General features: G+C 38.6%; 3 protein-coding genes across 4 annotated transcripts; 2 read left to right on the plus strand and 1 right to left on the minus strand.

Annotated features, from left to right (window-relative positions):
• Positions 1 to 1,069: 1,069 nt before the first annotated feature.
• On the plus strand, positions 1,070 to 2,322 carry LOC140795560 (ethylene-responsive transcription factor 4-like). Its single transcript, XM_073148204.1, has one exon. The coding sequence runs from the start codon at positions 1,124 to 1,126 to the stop codon at positions 2,069 to 2,071; it is 948 nt and encodes a 315-aa protein (XP_073004305.1). The 5' UTR covers positions 1,070 to 1,123; the 3' UTR covers positions 2,072 to 2,322.
• Positions 2,323 to 3,532: 1,210 nt separating this feature from the next.
• Positions 3,533 to 8,502, minus strand: LOC140794656 (methionine aminopeptidase 1B, chloroplastic-like). Its single transcript, XM_073146777.1, has 10 exons — positions 8,298 to 8,502; positions 7,744 to 7,822; positions 7,066 to 7,303; positions 6,815 to 6,976; positions 6,672 to 6,713; positions 5,848 to 5,919; positions 4,977 to 5,056; positions 4,538 to 4,635; positions 3,917 to 3,964; positions 3,533 to 3,778 (listed from the first exon to the last, which is right to left on the minus strand). Exons 1-10 carry the CDS (start codon positions 8,398 to 8,400, stop codon positions 3,633 to 3,635), a joined length of 1,068 nt encoding a protein of 355 aa, XP_073002878.1. The 5' UTR covers positions 8,401 to 8,502; the 3' UTR covers positions 3,533 to 3,632.
• Positions 8,503 to 9,216: 714 nt separating this feature from the next.
• On the plus strand, positions 9,217 to 16,152 carry LOC140795639 (potassium transporter 7-like). Of its 2 annotated transcripts, none has more exons than XM_073148324.1 (10): positions 9,217 to 9,603; positions 10,203 to 10,431; positions 10,540 to 10,788; positions 10,964 to 11,014; positions 11,966 to 12,226; positions 12,357 to 12,409; positions 12,515 to 12,629; positions 13,277 to 13,531; positions 14,119 to 14,641; positions 15,277 to 16,152. In XM_073148324.1, exons 1-10 carry the CDS (start codon positions 9,367 to 9,369, stop codon positions 15,800 to 15,802), a joined length of 2,499 nt encoding a protein of 832 aa, XP_073004425.1. In that variant the 5' UTR covers positions 9,217 to 9,366; the 3' UTR covers positions 15,803 to 16,152. The 2 variants fall into 2 exon arrangements, with proteins under 2 accessions (XP_073004425.1, XP_073004426.1); XM_073148325.1 differs by having other exon boundaries at positions 9,485 to 9,603; positions 10,198 to 10,431.
• The last annotated feature ends 32 nt before the right edge of the window (positions 16,153 to 16,184 follow it).

Genomic DNA, 16,184 nt, shown 5'->3' on the forward strand with positions numbered 1-16,184 from the left:
GCGGCGAGGAATACGACGGGTGCCGACAACCACAGTGGTCCCCCACCCCACCCCCCCGCGGTCGCCGCCAACTAGGTGACTGACTCTGTCACCCCGTCAATCGTGTTAGGTTCCTCCATCTCTGGTTTTTTCCTTGGACTTTTCATTTAACCCCCTATTTTTCTTCTTCTTCTAATTATTAGTTCACCCCTATTTTCTGTTTGGCCTATCTTATTTCCACATCTATTTCTTTTAGTTATTATTTAAAAGAAAAACCTTGGGCTATGTTTACCGGACAGGAGTGTAAACCAGCCGAGTCCGAGCTTGAAATGAGCTGGATTGAGCTTAAGCTGAGCCACGGAAGGAGGAGGACTAGAGGAGGCGGAGATTTAGGGATTGGAGTTTATCTCACCCCTTTTATACCGAACCTATTAAGTCGAGTATGAGCAAACTGGCTCCAGCTCAAGTTCAGCTTAATATTAATTTTGAGCTAGTTTTAGTGGCTCGAGCTCGGCTCATCTCGATCCTCAAATTTTAGCAGAGTCGCTCGTCGAGCTTGACAGTCTTATTTTTATATCACACTTTAGTTAGCTGGAGACTACAGTTAGTGTCGATAAATAAAATTAGCAAATGAGATGTTTTACATAGTAATTAAAAAAATTAAGGGATTAATAATTTGCATAGGTCAAAAGAGTAAGGGTTGAAGCATAAATAAGAAAAAAAAAGTAAGGGTTTGAAAGAGAAATTTGTATTTTTATTAAATCGGAGAGAATCTAGTGACTAACGTAAGGTTTAAAATAAACCCAGCGAAAAGATAAGGTGTGAAACGTAATAAAGTGCATTGCAGGGTGTGAATTGAACATTTCCCTATTATTATTAGTAGACACACCGGCCCACCAACATTGACGGCCGTTATCTGGACAGAGAGCGCCGCCCCAAGTAAACACGCAGGACACTAACGCGTACTTCGAAATACGACGTTAAAATAATAATAATAGTAATAATAATAAAAATGAAGACGTGATTTGGCGATCCACGAGTGGACGCTGATAACTGCACCCTGCTTTTCCTTAACATGCACTCTACTTCTTTTTTTGTCTCGATACGATACTTAGGCCGGCAGGGCGGCAGTGCTTCTCGCGTGATGTTTAGTGTAGGTTATTGCACCGCGTGGGTTTACGAATTAATTATCCACGTACCTCAACCACATAGTAGGAACTTGGAAGGCGTTGTTGGATTCGATCCATCCATCCATTTCCCCGTTTTACTGCGAAAGAAAAGAGGGGGTGCATATATCAATATCTTGCAAGGAAAGCCAACTTACGCGGTAGCGGTCAAACCGACCGTAGACTCAAGCCCCGGTCCTCCACCCCTCCCTCTATATATATCCACCGCTTTCCTTCCCTCTCTTCTCATCTTAACCTCAAGCTCTCCATTGCCAAACCTGATCCTAACCATAAGAGAGAGGGAAGATATAACGAACCAATCCGAGCTAGCAATTCTTACCATGGCTCCAAAAGGCAAGTCCAGATGCGGCGGAAGCGGCGGCAGCGCAGCCGTAGGCGGCGGAACTGAGATCCGGTTCCGCGGCGTGCGGAAGAGGCCGTGGGGGCGGTATGCGGCCGAGATCCGCGACCCGGGGAAGAAGAGCCGTGTGTGGCTCGGCACCTTCGACACCGCTGAAGCGGCGGCGAGGGCGTACGACGCCGCCGCGATTCAGTTCCGTGGCCCCAAGGCGAAGACCAACTTCCCCATCCCCGCCTCCGCCGTGAGCCCCGGGAGCACTAGCAGCAGCACCGTTGAGTCCTCCAGCCGCGAGGCGCCGCAGGCGCAAGCGCCGCATGTTCCCTTCCTCGATCTCGAGCTAAGCCATCCTGCGGTGCGGCTATCGTACGCCGCGGCGGCGATGGCGCAGCCGTACCTGTTCTTCGATCCGATCGCGAGGAAGAAGGCGTTACCGGAGGCCCGGATGGTGTCTTGCGGGGCCCAGAGCGACTCGGATTCGTCGTCGGTGGTGGATCCAGCACCGTCCGCGAAGAGGTTTGCGGTAGAGATCGATCTCAACCTCCCACCTCCGCCGGAGGCGGCTTGATCTGATCGTGGGGTCTAATGATCGACGGAAGATTTTGGAAGTTTCTTCGTTCTTTGGTTTTGCGTCAAATTACAAGCACCAAAAAAAAAAATGCAGCTGTGTAAATATTGGTACCTTTTTGCACTGAGATTAGTGAGGAATCTCGTGAGAGATCTTAGAGGAGAAAGATCCATCTCAGTGTTGTTAATCCCTCGTGTAATCATACTAATTTCTTCATCTCGGATTAGTAAAAACACAAAAAACAACAAAAATCCAATGCCTTTTGTACAATTATGTTGTTTAGATTTCTCATTCTACAAATCTCTGGGGGAGTTTTGTTTGAAGCTGATTTTAGATCGAATTGCTTGTCTAAAACGGCACAAATTGATGTGAATTTTAGGGATCGTTTTGCATTTATTACCACTATAAATCGCTTATTGCCGTGTAAACCCTCTAAAGTCGAATATTCCTTAATTTGTGTGTGAACGCTAAACTTTGTCTTTTTGGCACGCATAGTTTTCCAAAATTTAGATGGGTTTACACACAACACAAATTAAGGTCCATCGGAGGGGTATAAATGAAAAAGAACTCATAAATCAAATGTAAATGCTCCGGCGTCATCGTAGGTGATCCAAGGCGGCAGGCGCATCGAAATTTTCTCACGGGGATAAAATTACCATCTAGCCCCTATACTCGTGGAGCCTGCAAACGTGTTTGGCGATGCCCCTTCCACGTCTGAACGGGACACGTCGCCACATCGTACAGCAGTTGGGCGGCATCAGATCTTGTCGGTTGCTCTGCCGCCGGCTCCTTCCTGCTGGGCCCCACGAATCCGCTTTCTAGATCTCGCCGCCTTATTTCTTTTATTCATTTTTTAATATTAATTATATATATATATATAGCTTGGGAGTTCTTAACCAAAACGCCCCGGAAGAATACACTCAATTATGTCATTTTTTAAATCTGAATTTATCAATTTTTGAAAGATGATAGCTTCAGTTTGTATAAATAGTGATAGGAGAGCAATTTACTTGAAACATTAGTGAGTGGTTATATTTACTTAAGCAACGACAGTAATATTTTAGTAAATAATTTAAAATTTTATAGTTGAGCAAGTAATAATTTCTTTTTAGGGGCAGTAGATGTAGAATATTCTAACAATGGAGGTTAAGAAGGACATTTCACATTTCTCTCCAATAATTTATGAGCCGCCGCCTCATATTGTGGGGTGGGCGATGAGAACAACCACGTGGCCCCAAGGAGGCGAGTCGGCCGCCCCCCTAGGAGTGGCCTTCGCTTTGCAGGCCACGTGCGTGACGGTGATGGATAAGCCCTTCTTTACCCGCCTCCCAGCAAACAGCGCACAGCAAATAGGACCAATATTTTGACGACACGTGCCATTGCCCCTCATAACCCGCCTCGTGTCTTACGGCTGTCGTAATCCCGCCCCACCCCCCCCCCCCAAAAAAAATAACTAAAAAATTTCCAAGATGATATTTAAATTATGGGATCTTGCACCCAACTACAAATCGATAATATTAAGGGGAAAAAAATAATAATCCAACTTTACATATTGCTGATCTTAGCACTTGGTGAGAATTTCTGCTCCTGTCTTTGTAATCAGTATTGTGTGCTCAAATTGAGCGGCAAGGCTGCCATCAGCTGTTATAGAAGTCCAACCATCATCCCATGTAATGCATTCAATGCTTCCCATTGTTAGAATAGGCTCTGCAAATGTTTTTGATTCATTGTTAAGAATCAAGAAAATACTTCAGAGATTGTTTACTATAACTATAATTTTCTTTTTGCAAATTTCACATGAAGAAGATAAAGATAAGATGAAAGAAAGAAAAAAAAAGCACATACCAATAGTGAATGTTTGACCTTCAACCATGCAGCCAGGATGATCATTCCCTGTTACACGTCATACTTGTAAGAATCAGCAAAGGATCGAATCAAGATAAGAAACTTAAAATGGTCATCTTAGCATAGCAATTGGAAAATAACAGATTCATGTCCTGAATCCTGGATATGATGATTAAATCTTGTTCTGGATGCTAATTTAAATGGGCTACTGCCAATGTCCATTAGTGAGCTATGAATCCCCAGAGCATTATTAATCCTCAAGTCATGGTGGCAATTGAATAAATTGATCAGTATGCTCGAGTTAGTGATTACTCTTTGATTTTGATCAAGCTTGAAGCCAGTCAGTTTATGGGACCCCACTACATGTGATTTACACATGAAAGGCATTATGCCATTTATGTGAAGAATCTATAAAACACACCGTCTCTGTCAGCAATTGGTGAGTAATATATGGGCATAATTTTCATGTATCTACTATCTTCATGCAATATAGATGAAGTTATTGAAAAGGAGCTATGGATGTTGAAAAGGGCCGTATTACAAGATCCGTATCAGGATCCCGGAACTGCTATAGAAAGTTAGCGTGTGATAAAATACGTACTAAAGAAGCAGATTACTTACGGTGATGCAGTATAATCGGTTCTGAGTGAAATACTCTCCCAACACCATGCCCAACAAAACGCTCCACGACACCATAACCATATCTCTCAGCAAGCTCACTGAATCCATTTAAACAAATCAATAACTCACAGAAATTTATAAATAATATATGTAACACACTAGAAATGTGCGGTATTATGTTATCAATAAATGCTACCATAGTTTTACTAGAGAAAAAAACTCATTGTAAAAGGATATCACTGGCTAAAATCATTTGTGAGAGAATAAATGACAAGATGCTCCATTGTGCTATTGATGCAAGTTCAGTTCCATGTAGTCTAATATGCTGATTTAATAAAGTTCAAAAAGAGAAATGTACAGATTTTTACTCAGATTCTGTCAATAAATTAACATTTGCTTCACTTCCAACTGATATTTACATTAGGTGAGAGATGACTACCTAATTTTCTTGCCAATCTTCTTAAAGCTAGCACCATCTTTGCAGACTGATATAGCCTTCAGCATGCACTCTTCAGTTACCTGGAATAGCAGAAGAAAATAAATCGGAAGTTCCAAAAATTGAAGCATCATGAACTCCTTTGGAAGTGGCTTATTATCATGAGGGTGTAAAACAACATATCTTTGGTTACATGCCATGCCTCATAAAGGTTACGGAAAGAATCTCAAAAGAGATATTGGATTACATGTCATCCCTTGTATAAGTATTGTGATATTTTTTTGTTTGAAGATAAATGAGCATCAACTGTTCACAAACAGCTCGGTCTGTCTATAGTTGCACAACAGTGGATTAAGACCAAATACTACACAACAGGATTTAGGGCCCCCCAAAGAAAATAGAAAAGAAACGTTATAAAATAAGAAGATATAGAACTTGAATGATTTGCCATTCAAGTGGAGTCTCCAAAAAGGTTGTCTGACAGACTTGAACATGTGAACTACTTTATTCAAGCAAGGACCAGACCGCACCACTTTTCTCATTTCTGATAGGATTTGATACATTAAATTTAAAATAACTAAAGTAGGTGAAAAACTAATCCAATCTTGGAGCTGGACAAGCAAACTTCATTTCAAAGTTGTCCTGATGTGAATCTTACTACCGATATTAATGCCACTACTCATTGCTTCAAAGCAGGTACAACTACTAGTTAATTAAAGTTAGAAGAACCATACAATGATAGTTCTTGTTCCCATAATAAAATGTTCTGACCAGTCTTAAACAAATAAGATATTGCACATCACAGTTTAATAACATAACTATAGAACAAGCATATACATATAGTTATTCCTGAAGTAAAGTAACATACTGATACCTTTACAAGTTGCTTACTAGGTTCATCCACATCTCCACAAAAAAATGTCTTTGAAGTGTCCCCATGGTAACCCTGAAACATAAATGGAAAGAAATTTATATGTCAATATAGGAATGGAGCATCACAAAATCATTAAGTATTACATCTAATAATTTTAGTTATGAGCATAGCCTCCCTACATTTAACTATATTCCAATATTCAGAAGAAATGGTCTAATGCATGAAATGCATGAAAAGAGCCATGGCAAGAATCAGAACAAGTAAGATATTTAATTTGTATGCTATATGCTCTCTCGTTTACAGAACATCATCACAATTGCCACAAGGATTCTTAGATGATTCTTCTTTCATCTCAACACATTTCAAGCTCTTTACTAAAGGCTTCTTCCACACCTCATTTGATGAGACCATAGTGCCTAAATCAGCTTTTCATCACTCTATAATTGAACGAAAGTATCAATAGCTTTTAGTGTAATTTGTCAAGTTTATTTACCACAGCATTCTCACCTTCATTATTCTTAAACTGGGAACAGTGGCATTCACTACATATAGCAGATAGTATGTTTTGTTAAACAGAGGAGAAGATGAAAATTTGAAAAATGGACATACTGAATAAAAGATAGCACTCATCATGTTTCCAATTAGATAACTGTCCTTATGGATCATATTGCTGTTATTTCTTTAGCATACAGATGATGAAATGTTATTAAAAAAAACAACTTGAGATTGGGTGTTTGACAGATGAGTAAAGCCCAGCTGTAAAAGAAGAGCAATTGTGCAATATATGGAACAAAATAAATCATGAGAAGAAAGGTAGCACATACATTCAGATAGACAGTTACATCGATGTTTATTATATCTCCATCCTGCACAAAGGGTAAGGTTTAGAAAACTGTGAACTACTTGTTTTGAGGCATAAGATCAAATATATTTGTGTTAAAGAAACAGAATTGGTCCTTTGTTGAACCTGTAACTGGCGAGAATCAGGTATTCCATGACACATGCACTCATTCACTGATGTGCAGACACTTTTTGGAAATCCACCGTATCCAAGTGGAGAAGGATAAGCACCAGCATCAATGATCATCTCATGGACTGCTTTATCAATTTCATTTGTTGTAACCGATGGCTGACACAATGAGACTATCAAATTAAACTTACAATTTCCTTGTAAAACTCATGCAAAAGAGAGCATAAAACTATCTAATTAAAACTTACTCTAACTAATGTTCCTGCATATTCCAAAACACGTGCAGCAAGCTCACAGGCAGCTTTCATGCGAGTAATGCCCTCTTCTTCGTGTACTTGAAATTCACTAGATATCTCAGGCAAAAGGTTTGTTCCCACATATGGCGGTCTAAGAATATGATCCGGCACTGATAGAGGTGGGTTGACTTTTCCACGTCTTAATCGAGATCTTTTTTTAACTTTTCCTGGACCTTGAAGCTCTCTTGACCTACAAGGAATTTAACCATTGAATAACAACAAATTAGCAGCAAGGCTATATTCTCATATCCCTTTATGATGTTAACAATTTAGTCTACCATATACTAGTTACACTGCAGTCTAGTTAGAGTCCTCAATTTTCTCATTTAGAAGTTTGTCTATCATAACCTGAGGTACATAGAACCTGAGGATGTTTGGAAGTTTGAGATTGTATAGGTGAGACTGGTGCAAGTGTACCATCAGAAATATGAAATACATCTAGATATTGTGGATCAGTGAGAAGTGAACTTGTTGGAAGAATGATAAATAAAGTTTTGCACAGAAGAATTATTTTGTACCAGTAAAAAAAAAAAAAAGCAGCAAAATGACATGTCCTAAGGTTGAAACAAGAAGTAATCAAAATGTGCGGGAAAAGAAAAGAAAAGAAAAGTCTTAGTACAGTTGCTTTACCTCCTAATCCGCATGGCCTCCTCCAAGCCCCATAGTTTTCTTGATGTGATAAGAATGCACTGTTGATGAAGTGTTTTCCCTTGAGGAAACAAAAGTATCATAATTTAAGAGACAGATGAAATAGTTTATTAAGTGAGAAGAACAAATGACAAGAATCCCAATCAAAACTCAAGTGAGAAATCTGGTAAATGAGTGCCCCAAAAGCATAAATTATAAGCCATATGAGATTGTGATTGACAATAAATAGCTTCAAAAGATAGAAATTTACCAATTTAATATCATACACCAAATAAAGTCAATCTTCAAACGTCAAAGAAAGCTACTTAATCAAAAGCAGTCTTGACACATACTAACCTACTCGTGTAAACAAACTGGAATTTCTAGCATTATGTACAGATGCCATCATTAACTTACCAATCACCTTAAACCCTAAACATGGTCAACTCTCTACAGGTAATCACTAAACCACTTCAAAATTTAATTCTATCAACCCCATAAGAATTAAACAACTAGATTGGACTAAAATTGAAGTCTTTGGTCGGCTTGATTCATACCTTGGGCACTTGAAATCGACGTCCTAAGAGGCTGGCCCGACAGGAAAAGCTTCTCGGGCTGCGGCGATGAGCTCAACCACGAAATGGGAACCCTAAGCGCCATTGTGGGAAGACACCCACCTCCGAGTAATCGAACAAAAGCGGAAAATTGAGTTCGTCTGGTCTCCTGTTGCGTTCTTGGAGGAGAAGATAGGGAGATTGGGTATCTCCACAGGGGTGGGAAAGTTGCAGGATTTATATGGTAGATATTTTTGAATACTGGGCTGTTGTTAATTCGGGCCGGTCTTGGGCTTTTCACATCAATATCCTTTCCAAAATTCTTTTATTATTACTTTGGGAAGAATGAGAGTATTCACATTCCTAACTATTAACAATATAAATGATTAACAATATAAACGATCAGCTCAGGTTCGACTTGCTTAGAGATGAGCTGAGCCTGATCAATCAAAATCGACTTGAAATTAATATGGAACTGAGTTTGAGCGAGCCTGCTCCAATTTAGAATTGGCTCGTTTACACCCCTGAATCACAATACTAGATAATCTAAATAAGCTATGTTAGATTTTGGCATGGATTGTGTGCTCCCCGATATTTTTTATATTATTTTAATTTATGCACGCAAAGATTATTATTAATTATTTATTTATATTAACTAAATAAAAGCCCTACATCATTTCGATTTCCGAAAATGGAAAATCTTCAAGATAAATAATTGTCTGATAGATATAGAAGATTTGAGACAATTATTTAACTCAAATCATAATTTCTATCAGCGCATTTGTGTCGTCCGGTCACGTGTATAGCACGTGTTAAACTCCCCTAGGAACACCAACCGTATCCCATCACGCGCCGGGTAGTTTCCGACTTTCCGGTTTTGTTGCCGTTGATTTCTACATTTTATGGAATAAAATAAACGAAAAAAGCTTCGGATATTCTTTTTTCTTTTTCTCTCAGTATTTTTTTTCTCCATTTCCAAATGCGCGAATCCTTTATTTTTTCCCGATCGGCCTCGTTCTATAAAGATGTAATAGTGTGAGGATCTGATTCGAGCTTCCGAGTCCTTCGATTCATGGCGGAGAGTAGCAGGGCGAATGGGAGATTGGCGAGGACGGAGTCCGCGGAATCGAGATGGGTTTCTCGGGTTTTGGATGAGGAAGACGAAGAGGAGGTGGTGAGGCGAGGAGGAAGGTTGGATTTGGAGGAAGAGGACGACGGGGAGCAGCGATTGATCAGGACGGGCCCTCGGATCGATTGGTTCGATGTAGAGGCTCTTGAGGTCACTGGAGCCCAGAGGAACGAGAACGAGGTAAGGATTGCGCCGCCGCTATCTCTCTCTCCCTTGAAATATATTAGTTGTTTTCTAAATTTTCTCTGCGATAGTTTGTTGGAGTATGGCGCAGAAAGGGCAAGATTTGACTTTTCTTGTACTTTTCTGAGGCAGATAAGGATTTGCAATCTCTCTCTCTCTCTCTCTCTCTCTCTCTCTCTCTCTCTCTCTCTCTCTCTCCATTTTACTTATTGTCTAGCAATGATCTATTTTAAGAGTTACTAGATTTGTACTGGATGGAGTTATCAATTATAAGTATTGCATTGAAAGATTAAAGTTTGAACTTTTATTATATTTGAACGGAGAATAAGATTTTGTTAACTTGGTTCAGGAGTTATGCTTTGTTTGCTCTGATTTATTGCATAGAATGGACAATATCTGGTCTTTTTATTATTATATATATGATATATGAGCTGATGTGGATAGCAATAAGCAATGATTTTTGTTCAACCATCTGATAATTTTTTTGGGCAAATCAAAGAGAGTTTTATTATTCTTTGAGGTTAAACGCCATCTTGATTTGGATTACTTTGTGACGTTTTTACTCATGAGTCACGATTCTTTGTTCTGAAGTGCAGGAGTTTGATTTAGGCAGGACAGCATTCCTCGCTCTTCAGACTCTTGGTTTTGTGTTTGGGGATGTTGGAACGAGTCCGCTCTATACTTTTGATGTGATGTTCAACAAATGCCCAATTCGTGGAGAGGAAGATGTTATCGGAGCACTTTCTTTAGTGCTATATACTTTGATTTTGATACCACTTGTGAAGTATGTTTTGGTGGTTCTTTGGAGCAATGATGATGGTGAAGGTACTATAGAGGTTGTGAATGAGTTCAGTCTGCACTTGCGAAGCCTCTCTGATCTAGTGCACTAGATAACTGTCACCTTATCTGTTTGCATGGTTGTGAATTTTGCAGGGGGGACATTTGCTTTATATTCTTTGATTTGTAGAAAAGCAAAGGTAAGTCTTCTTCCAAACCAACTACCCTCTGATGCTCGCATATCAAGTTTCCAACTCAAGGCTCCGTCACCAGAACTTGAGAGGTCTATAAAAGTTAAGCAGCAACTTGAATCTTCAGAATTTTTGAAAGAATTGCTCTTAGTGTTGGTGCTTTTTGGAACTTCCATGGTCATAGCAGATGGAGTCGTCACACCAGCAATGTCAGGTCTTTCTCAATTTTCATTCGTGACTTCATATTGGATAATTGGGTTTATTAATTGCTCTGACCACACCTGGGGCAGTTCATCTCCTATCAATAAATTATAGGATATCTCGATAGCTTATTTTTTTATTCTCTGGCACACTTCATTTAGTTTAACTTCAGTTTCTTTGAAATGCAGTCATTTCAGCAGTCAGTGGCTTGAAGGTCAGAATACCCAACTTCACAGAAGGTGACCTGATAATTTATTCTACTTGTAGATATGTGAGGATATCCTTTAATATCTTTCTGCATATTGCATATCTCAGTTGATGAATTATGTAACTTTGGTTACATTTTTTGTGGTCTCTGAGTATAACTCAGGATATTAAGTGGTGTAAACATTAGCAGTTAGCAGACCTGAAAAATGGTCTCTCAGGGCTTGCTTGGCAATTTCCATACACTGAATGTTAAATTCCAATTGGTTAAGTATAGCAATACAGCATGGTTAAGGCCTTTTGAGCTATTGAGAGATCTTGGGAATCTTCTGGAAGTGCACTTTGAGATTTTGGACAGTGGACAATGTCTTCATTTGAAGTGTTAACTCTAATGTATAACCACACTGCTGCCAATTGCCGAATAAACTAAGTGGATGTTTTCTATTAAAGAATGTAAAAGAAGTGCTAGGATGACATTGCATAAGGAACTTCCAAGCATGCATGACTTAGTACTAGAAACTGGTAATTTGGTACATAAAACTCGTGATCGAACTATGTCTTCAAATTTCTGGAAGATTCCAGCTGATTTACATAGAACTTGTAATTTGTTGTGCCCAGAATCATGAGGTAATAAGTAATGAAAATAAAGCAGTTACAATTTGTTCTTATGGTCCCAAATTTCATATCATGAGACTCTGTTAATAAAATTAGAATAGGAAACTTTTCATACCTATTAAAGCAGTTTTGGTCATCATCTAGCACAATTGATATTAGATGTTACATCCATGTTGTTTGTACAGGATTTTACTGTCCTAGGTAGGAACTGATGTTGCTGATGATATTGCTCTTTTAAAAGTTCACTGTTGTTGCTTTTTTGATACCTTTTTCTTGTTATTTTTCTACAATGCATGTGAAACTGGATTACTTCTTGGCATTGTCTACTTTTCTGAATATTACCTTTAAAATTTTCTCTAAAATTGGTGCAGATAAAGTGGTGATGATTTCAGTTGCATTTCTTGTGATCTTGTTCAGCTTACAGAGGTATGCAACTAGCAAAATGGGGCTTGCAGTCGGCCCTGCTTTATTCATATGGTTTTGTTCTCTTGGGGGCATTGGAATATACAATCTTGTAAAATATGAGACGACAGTTTTGAAGGCATTTAGCCCTGCTCATATCTATTACTATTTTAAGAGAAATTCATCCCAGGCTTGGTTATCTCTTGGTGGCTGTCTTCTATGTGTAACAGGTAACAGCATGTGACTGAGCTCCATCTTAAATATTATTTATGGTTTTCTCTTGGTTGCTTCTTGAAGGGATGCCTGACATCTTATTTTATTGGGTGGACTTCACTAATGCTTTTATTGACCATATTCCAGGATCTGAGGCAATGTTTGCAGATCTTTGCCATTTCTCTGTTAGATCCATCCAAGTAAGCACTGTTTCGTGGTATTCTTCTGTCAATAGCTTCTAAACATCATAAGCCAGCTTTATCCTGACTCATACAAGTTCTGATTGTCATAGTAACTTCTTACAGCTCTCCTTCCTGTTTTTGGTTCTTCCCTGCCTTCTGCTGGCATACTTAGGTCAAGCTGCATTCCTTGTTGCAAACAGCACCTCAGCTGAGCAGATTTTCTTTTTGTCACTTCCAAGTAGGTTACATTCTATTTGTAAATTCTGCTAGTTTTCTGTGTTCCTAGCAATGATGTTCTAATATAAATCCTTTCGACATTGTGCAGATTGTCCCTTTTCATTCTGAAATATGTCTGCTTAAAAATTCTTCATGAAAAGGTCTCTACTAAACAGAAATATTTAAAAATGGCTTTTGAGGCTAATTTTACCTCAGGCCTCAAGGTGAGGCCCTCCCAAAATGTCTTACCCATGGTACAGGATGACGAATACATATTGAATGAAAAACTAGTGTACTGGATTATATGAGATATACACGGTTAGTATTTAGACAGGAGAAAGATAAGAGATTTCTAGTAGCTTATCAATTTTCTAGGGGAGTTAACCTATATTTTGCAAGATATTTTGATAGCTATCTAATTATAAGTGTATATAACCCATTGCTAGGTTTGATCTCAGAAAAGGAACCAGCTAATGAATAGTTTCCCTTGGTATTTTAAGACTACTTGAGAACATTAGATACTCAAGAATAAAAAACTCACTCCTTGTCTCATCTGAAGTCTGGATGGTTCGTTTTATTCCTCTGGCTGAAACTTTTTACAAATTAAAATTCATATTTGTCATCTGTTGCATTCTGCCAAAATTGACTCTATGATATATTTTTGGGCAGGTGGAACATTCTGGCCTGTTTTACTCATAGCAAGCATAGCTGCACTTATTGCTAGTCGGACAATGACAACAGCAACATTTTCATGCATAAAGCAATCTATAGCACTTGGTTGTTTTCCTCGCCTTAAAATCATTCACACATCAAGGAAGTTTATGGGTCAGATATATATTCCTGTTGTAAACTGGTTTCTGCTGCTTTTCTCTCTGGCTTTTCTTGCTTCCTTCGGAAGCATAAATGAGCTTGGCAATGCATATGGTAATATGGAAATCCTTTTGATCCCTATGTTATGTCTTTCAGTTTAAAGAAGCTTACTTTTTTCGTCCTTTTTAATAGAAGGCTTTTGAACATAAATTCAATTTTTGCTTTTTGATGCTCATTGTAACTTAATGAGAAAATTTGCTTAATTATTCCAATACGCTTTCATGTTTCAACTTTGTCAGTAAACCTAGATAGTTGTTTTTGTTATTTCAGTGAAGAATGAAAATATTTTAATTTAGAAATTCAAATTACTGATTGTTAAGATAGAGTTCTAGAAAATTATTAATCTAGGGTTTAAGGATTCAATAGACTGGTGAAATGAGTTAGGATTTTTTCATAAATGCACTTCCATAGGTTTGTTTCCAACGTCACATGTTATGCCACTTGGACACTGTCCAAGACAAACAAATTGTGGGCAATAGTCACCAACTTATGCAATGGTCTCTGTATTGTTCATGGTAACCTTGACTGATCTTTGCTCCCAAAGAAGGAATAGATGAAGCACTTTAAGGTGTAATCTTATTTAAATGTATCAAGGCTTCTGTACCATTCTCACCTTCTTTTATAAATTTTCTGTTTTACAGGTATTGCAGAGATTGGGGTGATGCTGACGACAACAATTCTAGTAACCGTTATAATGCTTCTGATATGGCAGACTAATATCCTCATCGTTCTGTGCTTTGTTACTACCTTTATGAGCTTGGAGCTCATCTTCTTTTCTTCTGTCTTGGGTAGTGTTGGGGATGGAAGTTGGGTTTTGTTGGTTTTCACAGCTGTTTTATTTACGATAATGTACATCTGGAATTATGGGAGCAAGCTGAAGTATGATAGTGAAGTTAAACAGAGGCTATCAATGGATTTGATGATGAAACTTGGTTGCAACCTCGGTACAGTTAGAGCCCCTGGTATTGGATTAGTTTACAATGAGTTAGTGAAAGGGATCCCAGCAGTATTTGGGCAATTTCTAACCACGTTCCCTGCGGTCCACTCTATGATTGTATTTGTGTGCATAAAATCTGTGCCAGTTCCTGTTGTTCCTCAGGATGAAAGGTTTCTTTTCCGGCGTCTTTGCCCGAGGAGCTACCACATGTTCCGGTGCATTGCCAGGTACTGCTTTCAAATGACTGAATTTTGGAATTTTGTAATTTAGTTGACCCAAGTGATATTAGTTATTTGTCATAACATATTGTGATGTTTAGTATGCTTCCCCAAGAGAGGATTCTTAGAATACTCTTTGCCCTATGGATTCTCACATCTGGCAATGACTGAAAGCTATCTAGCTAGATTCATCTGTAGATCTTAAGAAGACTTTTAAGAAGACCTTGGATTTTTTTTTCTTAGCCTTATATGAGTAAATGGAGAGAGAGAGAGAGAGAGTATATGTAGGCAATTCATTATTTTCTCTTTAGATGTTTACCACCACTCTTGAGGGTGTTTACGATTTTCGCCAGTTTAGTTATCAATTACAAGTGGGCAATTTTATTTTTCTTTTAATTTAGTTTCACATGAGTCGACTTCCTACTGCATCATTATTGCAATAAAAGATGATCTATGTTGTAGGTTTGTTAAACTTGTTATCATGCATGTGTGATGTGTAATTATATCTTGACCAGTAGAGTAGCAGGGAGATGAATGTCAGCAGTTGACCAGAGTCAGTTTGTATAGTGATAGATGCTGCTTCTTGTACATGTTCCAGCCTGACAGGCTCAAACAAATTATGACACATGGTTATGTACTTGCAGGTATGGCTACAAGGACATAAGAAAGGAAAATCACAAGATATTTGAACAGCTGCTAATTGATAGTCTTGAGAAGTTCATACGTCGGGAAGCTCTGGAATATTCACTAGAGAGCGACAGTGATGGCGATTTAGATGCTGAAGCCGCGAGATTGCGGTCAAGAATTGTTGTAGCTCCAAACGGAAGTTGTTATTCACTTGACATCCCTCTCCTGGCTGATTGCATTACCTCTCCAAGGCATAGTGCAGAAGCAAGCACTTCATCTCATGAACCTCCAGAAGAAGCCACTCCAGATTATACAAAGAATCTTGAGATGGAGCTTTCATTCATACGCAAGGTCAAGGAGTCAGGAGTCGTTTACCTTCTAGAAAATGGTTCAATTAGGGCTAGGAAAGACTCATGGTTTTTTAAGAAACTGGTTATAAATTACTTCTACGCGTTCTTGAGGAAAAATTGCAGGCGGAGTATTACAACCATGAACGTTCCCCACACAAATCTAATGCAGGTACACAGGACTTACATGGTCTGAGAATTTCAATTTCTACTACAGGAGAGAGAATTTTCTTTCCCACCTTGTGTTCAAATTTGTTAATGGGCAGTTGGGACTCTCAAAAGTAGTAGGTGGTGCTCAAGGATATGTTGTTTGTTTTTGGATCACTGAGCAAGTAACAATTGGAGTGCCCTCTTCTTGAAGATAATACTACTATCCACAGTACAAATTTCTTGAACACTCTCGAGTTTTGTAACTTTTTTTATTTTTTCCAATCAATAATTAATAATTAGCTCCTTTACATTGTCAAAAGATACTCTTGTGATGATAAGCAATGCAAATACTTTTTGTTTCTCAAATGAAGCACTGCACTTCATTTTGTGGTACAAGCACTTTTTTTTTTGTTTGTAATCTTGTTTCT

This window comes from Typha latifolia, chromosome 9 (genome assembly GCF_019914945.1).
Source record: "Typha latifolia isolate L0001 chromosome 9, TyphaL0001v2, whole genome shotgun sequence".
Taxonomy (NCBI): domain Eukaryota; kingdom Viridiplantae; phylum Streptophyta; class Magnoliopsida; order Poales; family Typhaceae; genus Typha; species Typha latifolia.